The sequence below is a fragment of the Hippocampus bargibanti genome, linkage group LG06 (assembly GCF_051943395.1).
Source record: "Hippocampus bargibanti isolate YZ-2025 linkage group LG06, ASM5194339v1, whole genome shotgun sequence".
Taxonomy (NCBI): domain Eukaryota; kingdom Metazoa; phylum Chordata; class Actinopteri; order Syngnathiformes; family Syngnathidae; genus Hippocampus; species Hippocampus bargibanti.
The window spans coordinates 27,621,568-27,642,199 of NC_142739.1; the positions used below are offsets into that span (position 1 = coordinate 27,621,568).

Here is a 20,632-nt window from a genome sequence, read left to right on the forward strand (position 1 = left end):
ATTATTCCCATTTTAATGGTTTCCTATGGGAAATTATTTTTTGGGATACACACTTTTCGCCTGACACACTGTATGGAAACCAATTAAGTTCGTAAGCCAAGGTATCACTGTATTACTTCAGTGAACAAAACAAACAACAACAACCCAGAAAGCAATCACTTGTGCCCCTTATAAAAACCAGATGACACCTTTCGACTACTTTTTCGACTTGATGACATTATCACTGCCGCTTTTCTCCAACTCGGGAGGCCATTAAATGTTCTTCTTCCATCCAGAGAACATTTTGCTCTTTCTCAAATCCCTCATCATCGAACCTCAGCTCATTACCCCCTTGGTCCCTTCACAATATGGAGGTCACAGACTCCATGGAAACATTTGATAGGCCAGGAGCTATCGACAAGCATGGATTGGCACTTCCCGAGTGCTAACTGCTTCCGTGTGTGTGTGCCTGCTCGCGCACAGGGCTAATTGTCGAGGGCAAACACACACAGGCCACTATGAGCCAGTCGTTTATTTATAAGTCTGATGTGTGTCTGCATTTCATTTGCTTTTATATAGCCTCCATATCGAACATTGAAAGCGGTTTTTACTAGCAAGGATAGAACAAGGCTAAGCTAACCTCACACCAATTTCTGGAACAGTTGAGTGGGAATTGGTGGGTACTCTTGAGTGCCTATTCTGATGGACGGATGGATCCACTACGTACAATGTACATGACTGGAAAAAACCCAACTGTCAATGCTAGCTGTTAGCATGTCAATAGCGTTTTGCATCGCTTGCTAGTTTTTTTTTAATTGCCGAGGCAAAAACACACACAGGCCAAGTCTGCTGTGTGTTTGTGTGCCTGGATTTTATTTGCATTTATGTAGCCTACATATGGAAAATTGGAAGCGGTTTTTGCTAGCAAACAGAGAACAAGGCTAAGCTAACCTCATACCAATTTCTGTCAAAGTTGTGTGGGAATTGGGGTGAACTCTGAGTGCCTATTCTGATGGATGGATCCACTACATACGAAGGAAAAACCCCAACTGTTGATGCTAGCTGTTAGCATGTCAACTGCATTTTGTGTCGCTTGCTAATTTTTTTTTATTTCAGAGACCAAACACACACACAGGCCACTAAGTCGTTTATTTATAAGTCTGAAGTGTGTGTGTGTTTTCATTTGCTTTTATATAGCCGCCACATAGAACATTGGAAGCGGTTTTTGCTAACAAGGCTAAGCTAACCTAACATCAATTTCTAGAAAAGTTATGTGGGGTTTGGGGTGTACTCCGAGTGTGAATTCGGATGGATGGGTACACTACATACAAAGTATGACTTCGAAAACCCCATCTGTCAATGCTAGCAGTTAGCATGTGGCATTTTGCGCCACTTGCTATTTTTTTTTTATTGCCGAGGCCAAACACACACAGGCCACTATGATGATATGCTTTTATATAGCCTCCATATTGCACATTGGAAGCGCTTTTGCTAGCAAGGAGAGAACAAGGCTAAGCTAACCTTGCGTGGGGGTTGGGGGTATTCTGAATGTTGGATGCACTACATACATAGTATATGAATTTAAAAACCCCAACTGTCAATTCGAGCTGTTTCAATGGCATTTTCCATCGCTTGCTAGTTTTTACCTAAGCTAACTTTCCCCAAGTCATAACTATGTTTACTTTAAAGATCCGAGCACAAGCTTTCAACATCCACCCGCCGTGTGGGACTTTTTCCAAGCTTGCCCATGAATGACTTCATTCTCGCTCGCTTGCTGGGCGTCTCGCTTCAACTCTCCCTAACTGGCCGCCACAAAACTCTCCCCGACAGACGGGGTATAACTCTTTCCATTTTCTTGCTTTTCCAGCGAGTTGAGTGATACGGAAATGTGAGGATCCTCACTATGAATGCAACGCGGATGACCTTGAAGAAGTTGTTGGTGCAGACTGATCAATTTGGATATAAGTGGTCCAAAAACAACAACAACAACAACAAGCTAATTTTCACCCACCACCCATGTACACGGGGGGCTACCCCCAGATCCGGTCCTCAAGAACTACTATTATTCCCATTTGAAATACCCCCAGATTGAAATGATCAGGTGTGTTGGAAAAGGGAGGCGCCAAATAGCGGCTGGATTGTGGTTCTCAAAGACCCGACTTGGACACCCCCTACTGCAAACAAAACAAAGGATCACAGTCAGTGTTTGTACAATATATTTTGTACGAACGATGTGTCTCTCCATATACTCTGTGTGCTTGAATATGTTTGTATTATTTTAGAACAGGGGTGGGGACCCTATGGCTCACGAACCATATATGGCTCTATTTGATGATTGAATCTGGCTCGCCGATAAAACTAAATACATATTTTCGCTTTTTTCAATGTTAATTTCCTGTTTGGGCGGTAGTTGGCTGAAAGCGTAATTTTGATTGGATGATACTGACCTAAGATGGCTGTTGATTTTCAAAGAGCAATTTTGATTGGATGATAGTGACCTAGGTGGCCGTTGATGTCGAAACAGGTAAACGCCCCCTTTTAAATATGTAAAAAATAAAAGATGAGTATCGTACACTTCATAATAATTAATTTGATTTCTAAGTGCCTTTCAAAACTCTCAAGGTCATTTTACAGTTACTGGATCCGTCTTTCTGTGGGTGAGCAGCGGCAGCCACAAGCGCCAGTGTTCACTCAACCCGGAATAACTCAAATAGATAGAAAGCTAGCTAATAGATAGCCAGCTAGATAGCTAATAGATAGCTCGATAGCTAATATGTTTCCTGACTCAAATAGCAGGATAGCTAGCTATCTAGATAGCTAATAGATTAGTCCCGCAAGGGGGAAATTTGCATTATCAGCTAGCTACAATCCAATTCAAAAATACTCTCTCACAATCAAGAAAGTCAAAGTCTTGCCTGGGAAAAAAAGTTACCCATCATATTACATTTGATTTCTAAGCGCCTTTCAAAACTCTCAAGGTCACTTTACAGTCACAGGATCGTTTTTTTTTTTCCATGGGTGATCAGCGGCAGCCACGTGCGCCAGCGTTCACACATCCTGTAAGTAAATCAAATAGATATAATGCTAGCTAGCTAATAGATAGCCAGATAGACAGTTAGATAACTAGCTATGTAGCTAATAAATAGCCAGCTATACACCCAGCTAGCTAGACAGATAGCAAAGCTATCTATTTGCTATCTGTCTAGCTAGCTAGCTATGTAGCTGGCCATCTATCCATTTGTTATCTATTTGCTATCTGTCTACCCACCTAGCTATGTAGCTGGATATTTATCCGTTTGCTATCTATTTGCTATCTGTCTAGCTAGCTAGCTATGTAGCTGGCCATCTATCCATTTGTTATCTATTTGCTATCTGTCTACCCACCTAGCTATGTAGCTGGATATTTATCCGTTTGCCATCTATTTGCTATCTGTCTAGCTAGCTAGCTATGTAGCTGGCCATCTATCCATTTGTTATCTATTTGCTATCTGTCTATCTGTCATCATGGTGCACAATGCAATGTTTGCGTTTTGTTGTCTGCTCAAAGCCACGTGGACTCCTCTTTCTAAGTGGCTTTGAAAACCCTCAAGCTGCTCACCTGCAAAAAAAAAAAAATCCAGTGACTGTACAGTGTCCTTGAGAGTTTTGAAAGGCGCTTAGAAATTACATGTATTATTATCAAGAAGCCTATTTCGTGCTTTGGACTATGCCGTGACTGAAAAGTGTACTTGAAAGTTTTGAAAGTTTAGAAAGAGGAGTCCATGTGGCTTGTAGCCGTTTGCTTGTAGCTTTTGCATTATTGAATAAAACAAACGTTTGATTTGAAAATAATCGTTTTGGTTTTTTTCTCTTGAAGAAGTTGTCGGCCACCTGGGCCGAGACGTTTTGTAAGTTGTACGCCCAATGTAAAAGTTATACGCCCCGGGGCCTCCGGGCAGACGTTATTTCAAACACTGTGAAAAGTCATTTTCCAAAGGAAAAGATGAAGACGTAGAAGTGCGACGAAACATGCAACCTTCCTTTAAAAGGAAGAAAAGCTGGCCCTTTTGGGCTACACACACAAGCCCGCACTTGTTCAGTCGGTGGGCGGTGCCTACCAACAGCCCCCTTCCTCCACCTTTACGCTCTGACAGGAAGTTGGGTAGGGTCACCATCAGCTGCAGCGACATCACAGGCAAGCAACAACCACCAAAATGCGCAACGATTAACTGACTATGTGTGCTGATTGAAGCAAATTATGCGTTCACTGCTGTTTCCTGAGAGGATACAAACACACACACATACACACACAAGCGAGAAAAAAAAGAAGCAATCAATACTATGCAGACACTCATTATTGATCTCGTCTGAATCTTTAACGAGGCGATGCAGGGCAGCCATTTTGTTCTTGGTTTGGTACGTAAACGACGAGCAAATGTTTGTTGCACAGCATGAGAATTTGCCCGTTCAAAGTTTTTCACTGTTCCTTTAAAACACAGGTGTCAAAGTCAAGGCCCGCGGGCCAAATCCGGCCCGCCACATCATTTTTTTTCGGCCCGCGAAAGCAAATCAAACTTGTTAAATTCCATGATGATTGCTAAAATCTGAGCCAAAATTTCATATTTTTGGATGTCATCCACAATAAAAGTCATTATTCTTGACTTCAGATTTGAAAACGAGTTATTCATTAATTTGCTGTGTGCTCTATATGTAATATTTGAAGGGATTTAAACATTCTAATTGGTTCCCCAAATTCATAACGGCCCTCGAGAGGAAACCATAACTACAATGTGGCCCGCGGCAAAAAATGACTTTGACACCCCTGCTTTAAAAGTTCCCTTGAAGTTTTTTTTTGTTAAGAATTGCATTGAAGACAGCATGATAAAAAAGTTTAAACTATTTTATTTATTTTACAAAACAAATTGAATATATTTCATCATGTATTTGGCTATCTGGCTATCTATTAGCCATTTATTAGCTATGCATTAGCTAGCTGCCTAGCCATTAGCTGTCTAGCTGGCTGGTTGTAAGCTGTCTAGCTGGCCAGCTGTTGGCTATCTGGCTATCTATTAACTATTTATTTGCTATCTATTCGCTAGCTAGCTAGCTTTCGGTCTATTTAAGTTACTTCGGGGTTGAGTGAACGCTAGTGGGTGTGGCTGCCACTGCTCACCCACAGAAATCAAATGTATGATGATGATGATTATGTTAATGAATAAGTATGCAGACATTTTTTATCTATATTTTTATATTTTATTTTTTTACTTATGGAAATTATTTATCACATTTATTGATAATCGTTAGACAAATAATATAATTGTGTTATGTTAGTTAAATAATATTAAAATTATTCTTAAATAATAATACATTTCATTTATAAGCACCTTTCAAAACTCTCACGGTCACTTTACAGTGACCGTGAGAGTTACAGGATAAATTTTTCTGCGGTTGAGCAGCGGCAGCCACACACGCCAGCGTTCACTCAACCTGGAAGTAACTCAAATAGATGGGAAGCTATCTAGCTAATAGATAGCTAACACAGTAGATAGCTAGCTAAATAGCTAGCCAGCCAGCAGGAACCGCGAATAGCTAGCTAGCTAGATAGGTAGTCAGCCAGCTAGACTGCTAATAGCAAGCTGATAGATAACTAACAGATAGCAAATGGGTAGTTTGATAGCTAGCTCGACTGTCATAATTTATGATCTAACAATTGTTTTCAAAGTTTACTCACAAAGTAGACACACCGTGGGTATATAAAGGTCCGTGCATCTCTTTTGTCAAATTTCGGGTTATGATGATTAAAAAAAATGAACAATTTCAAACTTCAAAAGATCATCATCATAAAGTAGACACAAACTGAATACCGCATTGTGATTAACGGATTACAGTTTGATAACTGTTTTGAAGAAAAGTCCAACGGGTTACGCATTGGGTGGACCAACTACTTCCCGTCAGCACCACACCTTGACCAATCCTTTTCATCCTAAAACGATCTTTGCGGGCCACGCAAAATGCTTTCGCCGGTCCACGTATGGCCCTCGGGTTTCAGGTTTTGCACCTTTTGTGATAGCAGCTGTGGGGCAGGCCTACTGTTGGCTTGTCACGGGACATTAACAACACAAAGACTCAATCAAAAAAAAAAAAAAGAAGAATTTCTCAAGGTGTCCCTCGATCAATTCCACCAACTCTGCGAAATCGGATTATTTTTATGACGCGACAACGCAACACCTCGTTTGATCTGAACAACCAACTTGACAAGAACACACAAAAGCGGCCTCGTACTGATTCTCACGGTTGCCAATCACAACATTTCGTGGTCACTGCCTTGATAAAACGTAATAAAAACGCACTGGTGTGTATTTATTGTTACATTTATAACACAACGGCAGAAAGTAGAGTCCGACGGCAGCCTCTTTTCGGGGCAGCGTTACCCTGCTGGGGGATTTGTTAGCGTCAGAAACACAAAACAAAACAAAAAAACCCAAACTGAAAACACCTTCGCAGTCATCGGTTTTTAAAATGGAGCACAAGCAACTCACCGGTGGTAATATTTAAACGCGTTACTCACCCGTAAAGAGGGAGAAACCGTCCGTCCGGGCTCCCGAACCGTGTTTCGTGTCGGGGGGAAAAAGTTTCGTTGTGTCATCAAACGAAGTGAAGTGAGCAAAGGTGGGGAGGGGGTTGGAGAGGAGGAGGGGAAAACAGTACGCGGAAGTGCTCACTAAAATGTCAATATATTTTATTTAAATGTCAACATTGTAACATTTAGTACCCAATGATTACTGCAATGATTTTGACATAAAAGCTTTATTTTCAAAAGAGTCGCTGGAAAGAGTCCTTTTGCATTGTGTTACACGTTAAATCGTCCCCTAGTGCTTTACTTGTTCACGTTAAAAAAATAGACTGACTGCACTTATTTTTTTAACGTTACCCTTTAAACTGCAAAATATTACGGTGTGCACGACAAACAAAATCCAGTATTTTCTTTTTTCGCTTGCAAATTGGTAATTGTTTCAATCAAAGTGTCTCATCCAGTTAACAACGTTCCCCCCTAAAATTAATTTAGGCCTAGGATAAATGTCCCACTCTAAAATGACATTTATGTCTCTGTTTGACCGTTAAAAACACTATTATTTTTAGTAATCACGCCCGTTATGCCATCTTTTGGCACGGGAACGCCTACTAATTACGCTATTAAATAGATTTATTTTTAGGCAAAGACATCAAAACGAACCGCACTTTCAAAGGTTTTCTTTTGAGGGCTTCTGGCGCCCACTGGTGTATCAATGACGACATGGTCACAAAAATATACGTATTATACAGTTTACGTACTGTATAATAATAATAATAATAATAATAATAATAATAATAATAATAATAATAATAATAATAATAATAATACATTTAATTTATCTTTTTACTCATCACATATCATCAACTATGTTTGGTAAATGTTTAAAATTATGCAGTATTTTTTAAAAATACATCAATCGCTTTGGCCAGCAGCAGAAATCAAACCAAGAAAGTGCCAACTAACATCCAATATCCCAAATAATTAAGTTTATTGCTTTTCAAGATATTTATCTTTTTTACCTTCCCATGTGACCTCTTTACAGTAAAACAGCATTTGAGATGCATACACACGCACACACGTAAAACATTATTTACAGCTGCTGATGTGTCACAGTTGGAAATTTACAGTACAGGGTATATTGTGGCTCATTTGTTTCTCTTCAGGGAATGCAATTAAATTTAATTTTAATTTAAGCAAAGAAAAAAAGTCTGTTACAGTGGATGGATGCTAATATAAAAATAAATCTACAAGCAAGGATTTGAAGGATGGACATAAAAAAAAGATTCAATACATAAAATAGACCATCGGGCACAATTAAAAACTCTGACAAGATCCCGTTAAGCTCATCATAGAAAAACATCTGCTGATGAATTATTGAAACTTTGGATACACTTAAGCTTATAATTTTATCCCCCCCCCCGAAATATTGAATTAAATATGAAATAAAATCACCACGATACAGCTAGCTCTCATCATAGGCGTCCGTCATTAAATATACAACATATTAAAATATATACACAAACCTACGCGCATACACACATATTTGTACAAATTTAAAAATGTGATCTTTTCTTCCCTTTTTTCATCTCCCAAAATGTGCAAGAAGATAAATGAATTACTGTAGCTGTAATAACACAATTTGAGGCAAAAAAAGACGTCATTTGAAATTTGGTTGAAATTATATTGAAGTTCAATAAATAAACAAATAAATAAACAAATAAATAAATAGATAAATAAATAAATAAATTTCCAAAATGAAAAATGTTAAGTTAAGTGGCTCTAAAATTAACAAAATAAACGAGATATTTTTAGCATTTTTGATTCTCCCGGAAATGTGCTTTGAATTCAATGTAATTCAAATTAATTAGGAAACAATCAACACATAAATAAATTACAAAGAAATTTAAGTATTTTCACAGCATTTGAATTGTGATTAAAAAAAAAATCTACCCAAATAAATTCTGACACACTTAAATACAAAAAAGCGATTTCAAATTAAAGTCAATGTAATAAATGAAGGCACAAACAAATCGAAGCATTCCAAACATGGCGCACATTAAATTGAATACAAATTTAAAGGACAACCGACGCCTCCGGACTAGTTGTGTCCATAAAAATCGCTTCAAATGACTTCTACTGAGCGTATTTTACAAAGATTCCACCGCAAATAGCTATATTTCACCTTTTAAGACTCGCACTGAATATTCAGGAAGTCATGTTTTTGAGTTGGTGACGATTCCTGACGTCACGTTACGGAAGGAACGCCCCTGACCGAGAAAGGACACATAATGCATTTCGCGGTACTTTGTTTGGTCTGAAAACTTTGTGTTGATCCGTGTTGATGGCGAACCTAGAGTGACGTCACGAAAAGGGGGCGGGACCTTCTAAAACTGGCCACTTCCGGGTTCAATTTTAAGTAGTTTTCGGACACTTTAAGTCATTTTTATTGGTGTTTTGCATTTGACTAAAAATATCATCCTGCGCGTTTTAGATGCTATAAAACGATTTTCTGATGTCAGTTAGGTTGTCCTTTAAGACCTCACCAAAAAAAATTGGCGTTTCCCCACAACACAAAAAAAAGAATTAAAATTAAACTCGAAAACAAAATCGTTTTCAAGTTTAAATGGCGTAAAATGATGATCGTAAAACAAGATTTCAAGCACGAGCACACAAAAAAGGTATCCAGTCATTTAACGAGACACACACCAAATTCTCCACCAGGTGGCAGTATTGGCCCGTGACTGAACGTTTCGAAAACAAGAAGTGGAGGCTTTCTAATCGTGTAGATTTGAAGATTAAAATGGCCGCGGGAAGTAAATGTTACGGTGTGAAAAGTTTTGACGAAACATTTGATGTTGTTGAAGACCTAGACACAAAAAAAGGGAACAAAAAAAAAGCAGAGGAACCGAATAACAGACAGAAGAAGAAGAAGTAGTATTAGCTGTGGATCATTTTGAGGGTCTCTCTCTCCCTGTGACGCTCATGCAGCGGTGGCGGCGTGAGGGGCATCAGGCCCTTGAGAGGGTGAGCAGACAAGGGGGGTGGCAAAGAGGAGATGGGCGGCAAGGGTAAGCCCACCGCTGCCCCCACCTCTGACTTCTTAGCCCCCGCCGCGGCGCCGTCTTTCGCCGCGGCAAAATCCTGCTCATTGTCCGAGCTGCAGTCACTCAGGTCGGTGATTTCCAGATCCGAATCTGACTCGGCGTCCCGCTTAATACTGCCCCGCCTCTCCGTGGGGCTCTGGCGTCCGGTGCCGAGGCTTGTGGGCGTGGCTTGGGCTCGCTCCCCGCCCAATAGAGGGCTGCCCAGCTCGGCGCGGCCTACTGACAGCCCCCCCTGGTAAAGGGGAGGGCCCGCTCGGCTTCCCGCTGATATCGCCGCCACGTTGATGCCACCCACACCTGTGGTCGTCTCGCCCGGCGGCAGCAGGGTGGAGAAGGGGTGGGGTAGCTGTGAGAGGCCGCTAGGTAGGGGGCCGGGGTAGAACTGGGAGGGGTAGAGGGAGCCGGGGGGCAGTTTGGGACAATTGTTGAGGGAGAAGGCCCCCGGGAGGTAGGGGTTAAAGCCCCATGGGTAGTCGAACGGTGGGCTGCGGGGGTACGCGCCGAGCAGCGATGGCGGTTTAGTGTAGCAGGGGCCACCTAAGTGCACATATACAAAATGGAGGGCAAAGTGTTAAAAAACAACAACATGGAATAATGTTCAGACATCATCATAGGTGATTTTTTAACTCATTCACTGCCAAACTGTGTGCAAAAATGTGTCCGATCCAGTGCCAGGGTTTTTATCATTGTCACTTGAATTTTAGGACCTGTACAATATTGAGTTTTAGGACGATGTAAATATAAAAATAACCGCGGAGTATGAAACCTTAGACTCTCTTTTTTCATCATATAAAAAAAAGTGTTAATTCCTAAATTTTATGGGTCTGGAGTTATATGAGCTTGAAATGGGGGCGGCTGAACAAAATACAATACATAGATATTGATTTATATAGTGCTTTAACAACAGCTGAAGCTGGAACAAAGCATGGAAAAAAGGAAAAATGCTGACCCCTTGTGGAAAATTATAAAAAATTGCCTAAGGCCATGACCAGCGCTTTATCGGCACCCAAATAGTTCTGAAGAGGAAAGCATACATGTTTGCAATCGATTAAAGAATTTATTCCGTGCCATTTTGAGGCAACATTGGGGGGAAATGTCTCACCCAAAAAGAGGCAGAAAATGGCAACCAAGCTCCGTGTAAGGAATTAATCAGCCCGTTTCCACAGGCTGATAAATTCCTTACATGGAGCTTGGTCGCACTCTTCTGGCGGCTTTTGGGTGCAACACGAGGTCCCCAGACCAAACAAGTACAGCAAAATACATTGACGTGATGGAAGGGCCGCTACAATGCGTCTTTTTTACGGTGAGGAGGCGGTCCTTTAGTGACGTCACTTACAGACTCGTCACCAACTCAAAAACAAGACTTCCGGAATATTCAGCGTGTGTCTTAAAAGGTAAAATATAGCTATATGTGGTGGAGTCTTATTAAAATACGCCCAGTAGAAGTCATTTGAAGCCATTTTACAAACTATGGACACAACTTGTCCGGAGACGTCGGTTGTCCTTTAAATGGCCTATTTAAACAACATAATCATAAATTTGTGTCTTCTTCTTCTTTTCCTTTCGGCTTTTCCCTTGACGGGGTCGCCACAGCGAATCAGTGTCGTCCATCTTTAGACGTTTGATCCGCATGTTTGTTTTGGCCAAGCTTTTACGTCGGATGCCCTCCCTGACACAACCCTCTGTATTTATCCGGGCTTGGGACCGGCACAAGAAGACTTATGTGTAATTCTTTGGGAAAAAAAAAGTCATTTTCATATCAAATAATCTTTCCCCCCCGCCCGACAAAAATCCTCTTTTAACAAGAAAAAGATGCTGTTGTTTAGCTGAGTGGGAGTGCTGCATGGGACCAACAAACAAAAGCATGTTCACCTCCTAGCGTAGCTGACTTCCTTCGCAACTCGTTCGCTGCCGCCTTTCTATCACCCCCCCACCCCCCCACCCCCGCCCGCCCCTCGGTTTCCTCTCAATCTGCCCAACCTGCCACGTTATTTACTATGCGGGCCTAATTTGACAGCGCTCAAAGTGTGTGCGTGTGTAGCTGGCAGCCACATGAATATTGAATCAGTCAGACGGGCCTCTCTCTCTCTCTCTCTCTCTCTCTCTCTCTCTCTCTCTCTCTCTCTCTCTCTCTCTCTCTCTCTCTCTCTCTCTCTCTCTCTCTCTCTCTCTCTCTCTCTCTCTCTCGCTTGCTTATGAAAACACAGTAATGGGCGCCCACAGGCCACAAACTCAAGCCTGCACCCTCAATTAGGGCCTTCCTGCTTGGGAAGGGATTAGGACGCCCGGGATCGCATGGGAGGGTGAAGGAAATAACACCTCAGGACAAACTGTGGAAGATCAACAAGAAGAAGAAGAAGAAGAAGAAGAAGAAGAGGAGGAGGAGGAGGAGGGAGGGACGAGTTGGTGCATGTTTACACGCTACCTTGCTCTCTCACTTTATGCATTGTGTGTGTGTGTGTGTGTGTGTGTGTGTGTGTGTGTGTGTAGGCCATGAAGCAGTGTTGATCACACACAGTGGAGTGACCTTCCTCTTCCTTCTGTCCTTCCTTTCTTTGTTCCTTCATTCCTTCCTTGCTTGCTTCCTTCATTGCTTCCTTATTTGACTCCATCCATCCATCCATCCTTCCTTCCTTCCTTCCTTCCTTCATTCCTTCCTTCCTTCCTTCCTTCCTTCCTTCCTTCCTTCCTTCCTTCCTTCCTTCCTTCCTTCCTCCCTCCCTTCCTTCCTTCCTTATTTGACTCCATCCATCCATCCATCCATCCATCCATCCTTCCTTCCTTCCTTCCTTCCTTCCTCCCTCCCTCCCTCCCTTCCTTCCTTCCTTATTTGACTCCATCCATCCATCCATCCTTCCTTCCTTCCTTCCTTCCTTCCTTCCTTCCTTCCTTCCTTCCTCCCTCCCTTCCCTCCCTTCCTTCCTTCCTTATTTGACTCCATCCATCCATCCATCCATCCATCCTTCCTTCCTTCCTTCCTTCCTTCCTTCCTTCCTTCCTTCCTTCCTTCCTCCCTCCCTCCCTTCCTTCCTTGCTTCCTTATTTGACTCCATCCATCCTTCCTTCCTTCCTTCCTTCCTTCCTTCCTTCCTTCCTTCCTCCCTTCCTTCCTTCCTTCCTTCCTTCCTTCATTGCTTCCTTATTTGACTCCATCCATCCATCCATCCATCCACCCATCCTTCCTTCCTTCCTTCATTCCTCCCTCTCTTCCTTCCTTCCTTCCGTACTTCCTTCCTCCCCCCTCCCTCCCTTCCTTCCTTCCTTCCTTTCTTCATTGCTTCCTTATTTGACTCCATCCATCCATCCATCCATCCATCCATCCATCCATCCATCCATCCATCCATCCATCCATCCATCCATCCATCCTTCCTTCCTTCCTTCCTTTCCTGGCTCTTGTTTCCTTGAACCACAATTGAGCTCCCTGACGATGAAAGTATCCCGCCGCCCGTGCCGTTCTCACCTGAACCGAGGAACGGAAAGGCGTCCAGTCGCAGCTTGTCTGCCTCCGGCCCCGGCGCCGCACTGCCTCGGTCAAACAGGGAGGACCCTCGGCCCGCGTCTGGCAAGCGAGGGAACAGCGATTGGATAGCCTACACAGTGAGAAAAAGACACAATGGAATGAGAACGTTAGCCTCAAGGAAAGAAATGTATTATTATTATTATTATTATTATTATTATTATTATTATTATTATTATTTTAAAAAAGCTGAAATGTTGGGATATCCAGACATCTGAAAAGTTGGGAGTAGGATAAATTTTGACCGAGTTGTCAGTCTGAATATTGCTTGAACAACATCCGAATTCTATGTGAGGAAAGCAAACGGTCAAATGCCTTATTTTTTGGAGGCAAAAATAAAAAAATGAGGCAAATATGAATAATTTCAAAACATTTCACACCATGAACGTGAACTACAACTCTGACAACTAAATTGACGAGAAAAAAAAACACATTTTCGGCTTTTCCGAGAAAGCCAGTCATTGGTTCTAAGTGAACACCTTCACTCATCATAGGGTGTGCACACTTATGCAACCACAACATCACAGTTTTATTTTTTACTTAAGACTTGATTTGATTTCATTAGAATTGTCCGGGTTAGAGGCCACATTACAAAATCAATCTGCATCTTTTTCTTTAAATAAATATCACACAAAAGCATTTGAGCAGGGGTGTGTAGACTTTTGCTATGCACCGCAAATGATTTTCAAACTTTTAAAGTCCTTGAGAGTTTTGAAAGGTGCTTAGAAATCAAACATATTATTATTATTATTATTATTATTATTATTATTATTATTATTATAAAGATGGCAATTGTGTGCTAACTGCCATTCAACATGCGTTTGAATGTCATTGGTTCTTACTGGACACCTTCACTCATAATAGGGTGTGCACACTTTTGCAACCACAATATCACAGTTTATTTTTAAGACTTGATCTGATTTCTTTTGAGTTGTCTGGGTTACAGGCCACATTAGAACATTCCTCGATGTCTTTTTTTAAAAATAAATAGTACACAAAAGCATTTGAGCAGGGGAGTGTAGACTTTTGCTATGCACCACAAATGATTTTCAAAATTTTAATGTCCTTGAGAGTTTTGAAAGGTGCTTAGAAATGAAACGTATTATTATTATTTTTATTATTATTATAAAGATGGCAATTGTGTGCTAACTGCCATTCAACATGCGTTTGAATGTCATTGGTTCTTACTGGACACCTTCACTCATAATAGGGTGTGCACACTTTTGCAACCACAATATCACAGTTTATTTTTAAGACTTGATTTGATTTGTTTTGAGTTGTCCGGGTTACAGGCCACATTAGAACATTCCTCGATGTCTTTTTAAAAAAATAAATATTACACAAAAGCATTTGAGCAGGGGTGTGTAGACTTTTGCTATGCACCACAAATGATTTTCAAACTTTTAATGTCCTTGAGAGTTTTGAAAGGTGCTTAGAAATGAAACATATTATTATTATTATTATTATTATTATTATTATTATTATTATTATTATTATTATTATTATAAAGATGGCAATTGTGTGCTAACTGCCATTCAACATGCGTTTGAATGTCATTGGTTCTTACTGGACACCTTCACTCATAATAGGGTGTGCACACTTTTGCAACCACAATATCACAGTTTATTTTTAAGACTTGATTTGATTTGTTTTGAGTTGTCCGGGTTACAGGCCACATTAGAACATTCCTCGATGTCTTTTTAAAAAAATAAATATTACACAAAAGCATTTGAGCAGGGGTGTGTAGACTTTTGCTATGCACCACAAATGATTTTCAAACTTTTAATGTCCTTGAGAGTTTTGAAAGGTGCTTAGAAATGAAACATATTATTATTATTATTATTATTATTATTATTATTATTATTATTATTATTATTATTATAAAGATGGCAATTGTGTGCTAACTGCCATTCAACATGCGTTTGAATGTCATTGGTTCTTACTGGACACCTTCACTCATAATAGGGTGTGCACACTTTTGCAACCACAATATCACAGTTTATTTTTAAGACTTGATTTGATTTGTTTTGAGTTGTCCGGGTTACAGGCCACATTAGAACATTCCTCGATGTCTTTTTAAAAAAATAAATATTACACAAAAGCATTTGAGCAGGGGTGTGTAGACTTTTGCTATGCACCACAAATGATTTTCAAACTTTTAATGTCCTTGAGAGTTTTGAAAGGTGCTTAGAAATGAACCGTATTATTATTATTTTTATTATTATTATTATAAAGATGGCAATTGTGTGCTAACTGCCATTCAACATGCGTTTGAATGTCATTGGTTCTTACTGGACACCTTCACTCATAATAGGGTGTGCACACTTTTGCAACCACAATATCACAGTTTATTTTTAAGACTTGATCTGATTACAGGCCACATTAGAACATTCCTCTATGTCTTTTTTTTAAAACTAAATATCACACAAAAGCATTTGAGCAGGGGTGTGTTGACTTTTGCAACAACAATGAAATGGTCAATGCTTTCGGACATCAATAACAATGTCATTCTCTCCGATTCTTTGGAATAAGACTGCTTCACCCTTGGAGGGTGGCAAGGACGCGGATACGCCAGATCTGACGGGGGTGTCACTAGCTCGGGACGCGGGCCGTCGAATACGTCGGGGACAAGGAGACGAGCTGAAACAAATGGAAGAGATGAATCCGGGGAACGGGCGTGACAAAGTGGGGGTGGAGGGGATTTTTGTCCCCAATCTCACCGGATCAATATCCCGTGTCACCCCCGAATTTGAAAGGCGAGACCGTCGTCCCCGAGCCGGCAGATCCGCGTTTGCTTAACGAGGCGCGCCATTGATCTGATCTGACACGGCCACGCTTTCATTTCAGATCGATGACGCGCCAAAGACGGCGGATGAGAGAGAAGAGGGGATCATGTCGTCTTTGGGGGAACCCGAAGGGGGTTTGGGGGAAGGTGGGGGGGTTAAGGACGACCTAAAGCTGTCTTTGTGTGACCTTAAGCATAACGAAGACGAGACTGTACTTTTTACAGTTCTCACAGAAACTTTCCCGTACGCATAAACCAAGCGTGCGCACACACACACACACACACACACACACACATGCAAAAAAAACCCACAAATTCTATACTGTGCCCCCAAAAATCATATCTGTCTATCTGTCAGTCAGTCTGTCTGTCTAGCTATATTGCTGGCTAGGTGCCGGCCATCCATCTATCTTGCTAGCTAGGTGGCAATCTATATCTTGCTAGCTAGGTGGCCATCTTGCTATCTTGCTAGCTAGGTGACTATCCATCCACCCATCCATCCATCCATCCGGCTAGCTATCTGGCTATCTATCCACCTCACTGGCTAGCTGGCTATCTATCCACCTCGCTAGCTAGCTGGCTATCTATCCACCTTGCTAGCTAGCTGGCTACCTATCCACCTTGCTAGCTAGCTGGCTATCTAACCACATTGCTAGCTAGCTGGCTATCTATCCACCTCACTGGCTAGCTGAATATCTATCCACCTCACTGGCTAGCTGAATATCTATCCATCTCACTGGCTAGCTGGCTATCTATCCACCTCACTAGCTAGCTGAATATCTATCCACCTCACTGGCTAGCTGGCTATCTATCCACCTCGCTAGCTAGCTGGCTATCTATCCACATCGCTAGCTAGCTGGCTATCTATCCACCTTGATAGCTAGCTGGCTATCTATCCATCTCACTGGCTAGCTGGCTATCTATCCACCTTGATAGCTAGCTGGCTATCTATCCACCTGGCTAGCTAGCTGGCTATCTATCCACCTCGCTAGCTAGCTGGCTACCTATCCACCTTGCTAGCTAGCTGGCTACCTATCCACCTCGCTAGCTAGCTGGCTATCTATCCGCCTCGCTAGCTAGCTGGCTATCTATCCGCCTCGCTGGCTAGCTGGCTATCTATCCACCTCGCTGGCTAGCTGGCTATCTATCCGCCTCGCTGGCTAGCTGGCTATCTATCCACCTCGCTGGCTAGCTGGCTATCTATCCACCTCGCTGGCTAGCTGGCTATATATATCCACCTCACTGGCTATCTATCCACCTCACTAGCTAGCTGGCTATCTATCCACCTTGATAGCTATCTGGCAATCCATCCATCAACCATCCATCCATCCATCTATGTATCTATCTGTTATTTTTGTTGACAATAAGATTTTTGGGTTCACTGGAACAGATTGAAAAACAGTTGCCGAATTTCCTATTTGGACACCCTTGAGGTTCATCAATTGAAAACTTCAACTCGTGTCGACCGTGTCATCCGATGATTTTGATCCCCATCGTCTTTTTATCCAACAGCGAAACCACTTAAAAAATGTGTGGTCGCTTTTGGGTCGAGGCTTGATTCTGATTATTTGTTTTTATCACATTTTTATCCAGCCAAAAAAAAAGGCCCAGCAGGGACTTGCTAGCTGGAATGACGAAACCACGTGACAGCAATTGATTTTTGTTGGAATCTAATCAATTTGTTGATTAAAAAAAACAAACAAACAAACACAATGTCTCCTACCGCCGATCTTTCGCGGCTTTGTTTCAATTGCATGGAAAAGCGTGAAAAATGTGAACTGTTGGGAGTACCTCAGGTGTGCATTCGGGTGTGCCGCCGGAGCCTCCGTTGAAGTGGTTCTGGGCCAAAAAGAAAGGCGAGTTGGCCATGTCCAAAATGGGGTAGTTGACCAGCACCACTTTGCTGAAGTTGAACTTGTACGTGAAGCGCTTCCCTTTAGTTTTGTGCAAAATGCGCTTGTTGTAGTAATACCTGCAAACACAGCCGAGATCATCGAATCAGGCAAATCAAGGAAGCAATAATAATAATAATAATAATAATAATAATGTATTGTATTTATAAGTGCCTTTAAAAACTCTCAAGGTCACTTTACAGTCAAGAGGTACGTTTTTCTGTGGGTGAGCAGTGGCAGCCACACGCGGCACCGTGCACTTAACCCGGAAGTAACTCAAATAGATAGAAAGCTAGCAAGCTAAGCGATAGATAATAATAGTAATATTAATAATAATGATAATAATAATACATTTCATTTACAAGCGCTCTTCAAAACTCTCAAGGTCACTTCACAGTTAGATAGCTAGCTAGCTAGCTACAGTGATACCTCAGTTTACGAACCCCTTGGCTTACGAACTTTTCAGTTTACGAACGTTAAATTTATGAAAATAGTACCTTGGCATACGAACTATTTTTCGGGATACACACAGCACCATTTTGATTGTTGACTTAACGGTACGTGGGCCTCCTTTTGTTTTGAAAATTCCCGTAAAGTGAGTGGAAAGTTTCAACGCCTCATCAACCCATTTCGAGCGTCACGTTTGTATCCCCCCCCCGCAAAAAAAAAACAAAACAAAAAAACATGGCAACATGGCGCTGTGGTCCGTAATTGAGCAATTAAGTGAGGCTAATCAAGAAGGCTAATTGCGGCCGCAGCCGATTCATAACAATTAAGACTCCTACGACAACACCCATTAAGAAGAGGGTGATGAAAAGCGGGAGGAAAGAAAATGGGTGGGGAAGTTTATTTTGGTGGGAGCGGCGGGGGTCACAAGTCATTTACGATAACCACGCGTTGCTCCTGGCGTGTTCGAAAAGTCGCCAAAAACTTCACAGCGAAATCCAGATTGATGCCGTTTGGTTGCTATTGCCTGTCAAATTTAGTATTAAGATGGCCGCCGATAAACATAAACATATATTTGAAGCATTTCCTAAATGTTTTTTTTTTAACCCGAATACATCGTTTTGCGTTGAAAAGACATCCAAAATGGGGGGGAAGTGTCGCGGCTTGGAATTGAAGCGGATTTACGTAGGACAGGAGATGTGAGGCAATCTCTTTTTGTCAATGGATGCTAAAGGTTCATGTTTGCGTTCAACATTTAGCTTGTAGCAGACGTGCACATTTCACCATGACAGCTCTGATCCACTGGTGAAAAGGACGTTTTGATAATCTCCTCTTTCATCTAGAACTGCTTCATAAAACAAAGAGGGTGTGGAAAGTGCTTCATAGTAATACATTTCATGTATAAGCGCCTTTCAAAACTCTCAAGGTCACTTTACAGTCACAGGATACGTTTTTCTGTGGGTGAGCAGTGGCAGCCACACGCACCAACCCGGACGTAACTCAAATAGAAAGTTAGCTAGCTAATAGTTAACAGATAGCTAGCTAGGCCCTCACTCAACCCGGAAGTAACTCCGACAAAAAACTAGCTAGCTAATAGATAGCTAACAGATAGCTAGCTAGGCCTTCACTCAACCCAGAAGTAACTCCGACAAAAAGCTAGCTAGCTAATAGATAGCTAACAGATAGCTAGCTAGGCCTTCACTCAACCCGGAAGTAACTCAGATAGAAAGCTAGCTTGCTAATAGACAGCTAATAGATTCAGATTCATATTATTTTGTTATTTAGTTTTTTGTTTATTGTTTTGACTTCAAGATGGCGCCGCGAGAGTGGGCTGCCTTTACAGCAGCTCCTGTATTTAGTTTTCCTACTTCTACCTTTCCTTTCCTCTTCATTTCATCACTTTGCTGCTGTGAAATGTCGTTTTCTACACTGCGAGTCTAATAAAAGCTCATCCAATCCAAAATTGCTAGCCGCGACTTCTCATCTTCAAGTTCCCGAACCTGAAACAGATTAGCGGATTGATGACCTGATCCGCTACCTTAATGCTCTGCTGAGTTTGTCGTAGTTCATGTGCGGTTTGCATTTCCTGATCCCCCACAGTCGAGCCACTTCGTCGGGGTCCTTGATGACGAACTCGCCGTAGTCGCCCTGCCAGGCGATCACCCCTTGGTACTCCTCCTTCTGCAACAGCTCCAGGATGAAATGCCACAATTGGATCTGACGCGATCCAGGACTCGACTCGGGTTTGTAGGCCCAGTCCGGGAAGGCGAACCCTGCGCAGAGGAAGGGGGTAGCGTTGGAGGTGATTCGAGAGCAACCTGTCGTTAATTCCCACCACGCCCGCCGGGGACGATGAGGTCGGCGTCTGGATGAGCGATGAAGGTGAAAGATGAGATGTTTAATCGAACGACGCGAGCCCCCCTTGAGCTACGTTCGGACCTTGTGGGCTGCGCAGATTGCTCAGGTGCGCGATGACAACTATCTGGGAAAGAGTTGATTGATGCCGCGGCACACATTCTTAAAAAGCCACCGTTTGCACATCACAAACAGACTCTTCAGGTCAAGTGTTTGTACTCGCAATCAAAGTCAACATAAAATGCCACCAGAGGGCAATGGATCAACACCCTACCCGAACCCACAAAGCAAATACAGTGATACCTCAATTTACCAACGCTTTAGCTAACGAACTTTTCGCCTTACGAACATTAAATTCACGAGAATATAATATTGGCATACAAACTAGCTAGTCAGCCAGATAGCTAATAGATAGCAAATAGCTAGCAAATGATAATCATAATAATACATTTCATTTAATAGCGCCTTTCAAAACTCTTAAGTTCAGTTTACAGTCACGGG

At 41.9% G+C, this 20,632-nt stretch overlaps 2 protein-coding genes across 8 annotated transcripts in view; both read right to left on the reverse strand.

Annotated features, from left to right (window-relative positions):
* Window positions 1-6,636, reverse strand: part of arhgef1 (Rho guanine nucleotide exchange factor 1) — a 48,853-nt gene extending 42,217 nt beyond the window's left edge. For 4 of the 5 annotated variants that reach the window (XM_088998985.1, XM_088998986.1, XM_088998983.1 and 1 more), the window contains exon 1: window positions 6,527-6,636. In XM_088998985.1, coding sequence (XP_088855111.1) covers window positions 6,527-6,604 — 78 coding nt within the window. In that variant the 5' untranslated portion in view covers window positions 6,605-6,636. The remainder of the gene's footprint in view (window positions 1-6,526) is intronic. The other variant, XM_088998982.1, reaches the window with a different exon arrangement.
* A 926-nt stretch (window positions 6,637-7,562) lies between these two features.
* The window catches only part of erfl1 (Ets2 repressor factor like 1), a 120,642-nt gene continuing 107,572 nt past the window's right edge, over window positions 7,563-20,632 (reverse strand). For all 3 annotated transcript variants that reach the window (XM_088999464.1, XM_088999465.1, XM_088999466.1), the window contains 4 exons: window positions 19,815-20,049; window positions 17,730-17,910; window positions 13,097-13,226; window positions 7,563-10,173 (listed from right to left, as the gene is read on the reverse strand). In XM_088999464.1, coding sequence (XP_088855590.1) covers window positions 9,470-10,173; window positions 13,097-13,226; window positions 17,730-17,910; window positions 19,815-20,049 — 1,250 coding nt within the window. In that variant the 3' untranslated portion in view covers window positions 7,563-9,469. The remainder of the gene's footprint in view (window positions 10,174-13,096; window positions 13,227-17,729; window positions 17,911-19,814; window positions 20,050-20,632) is intronic.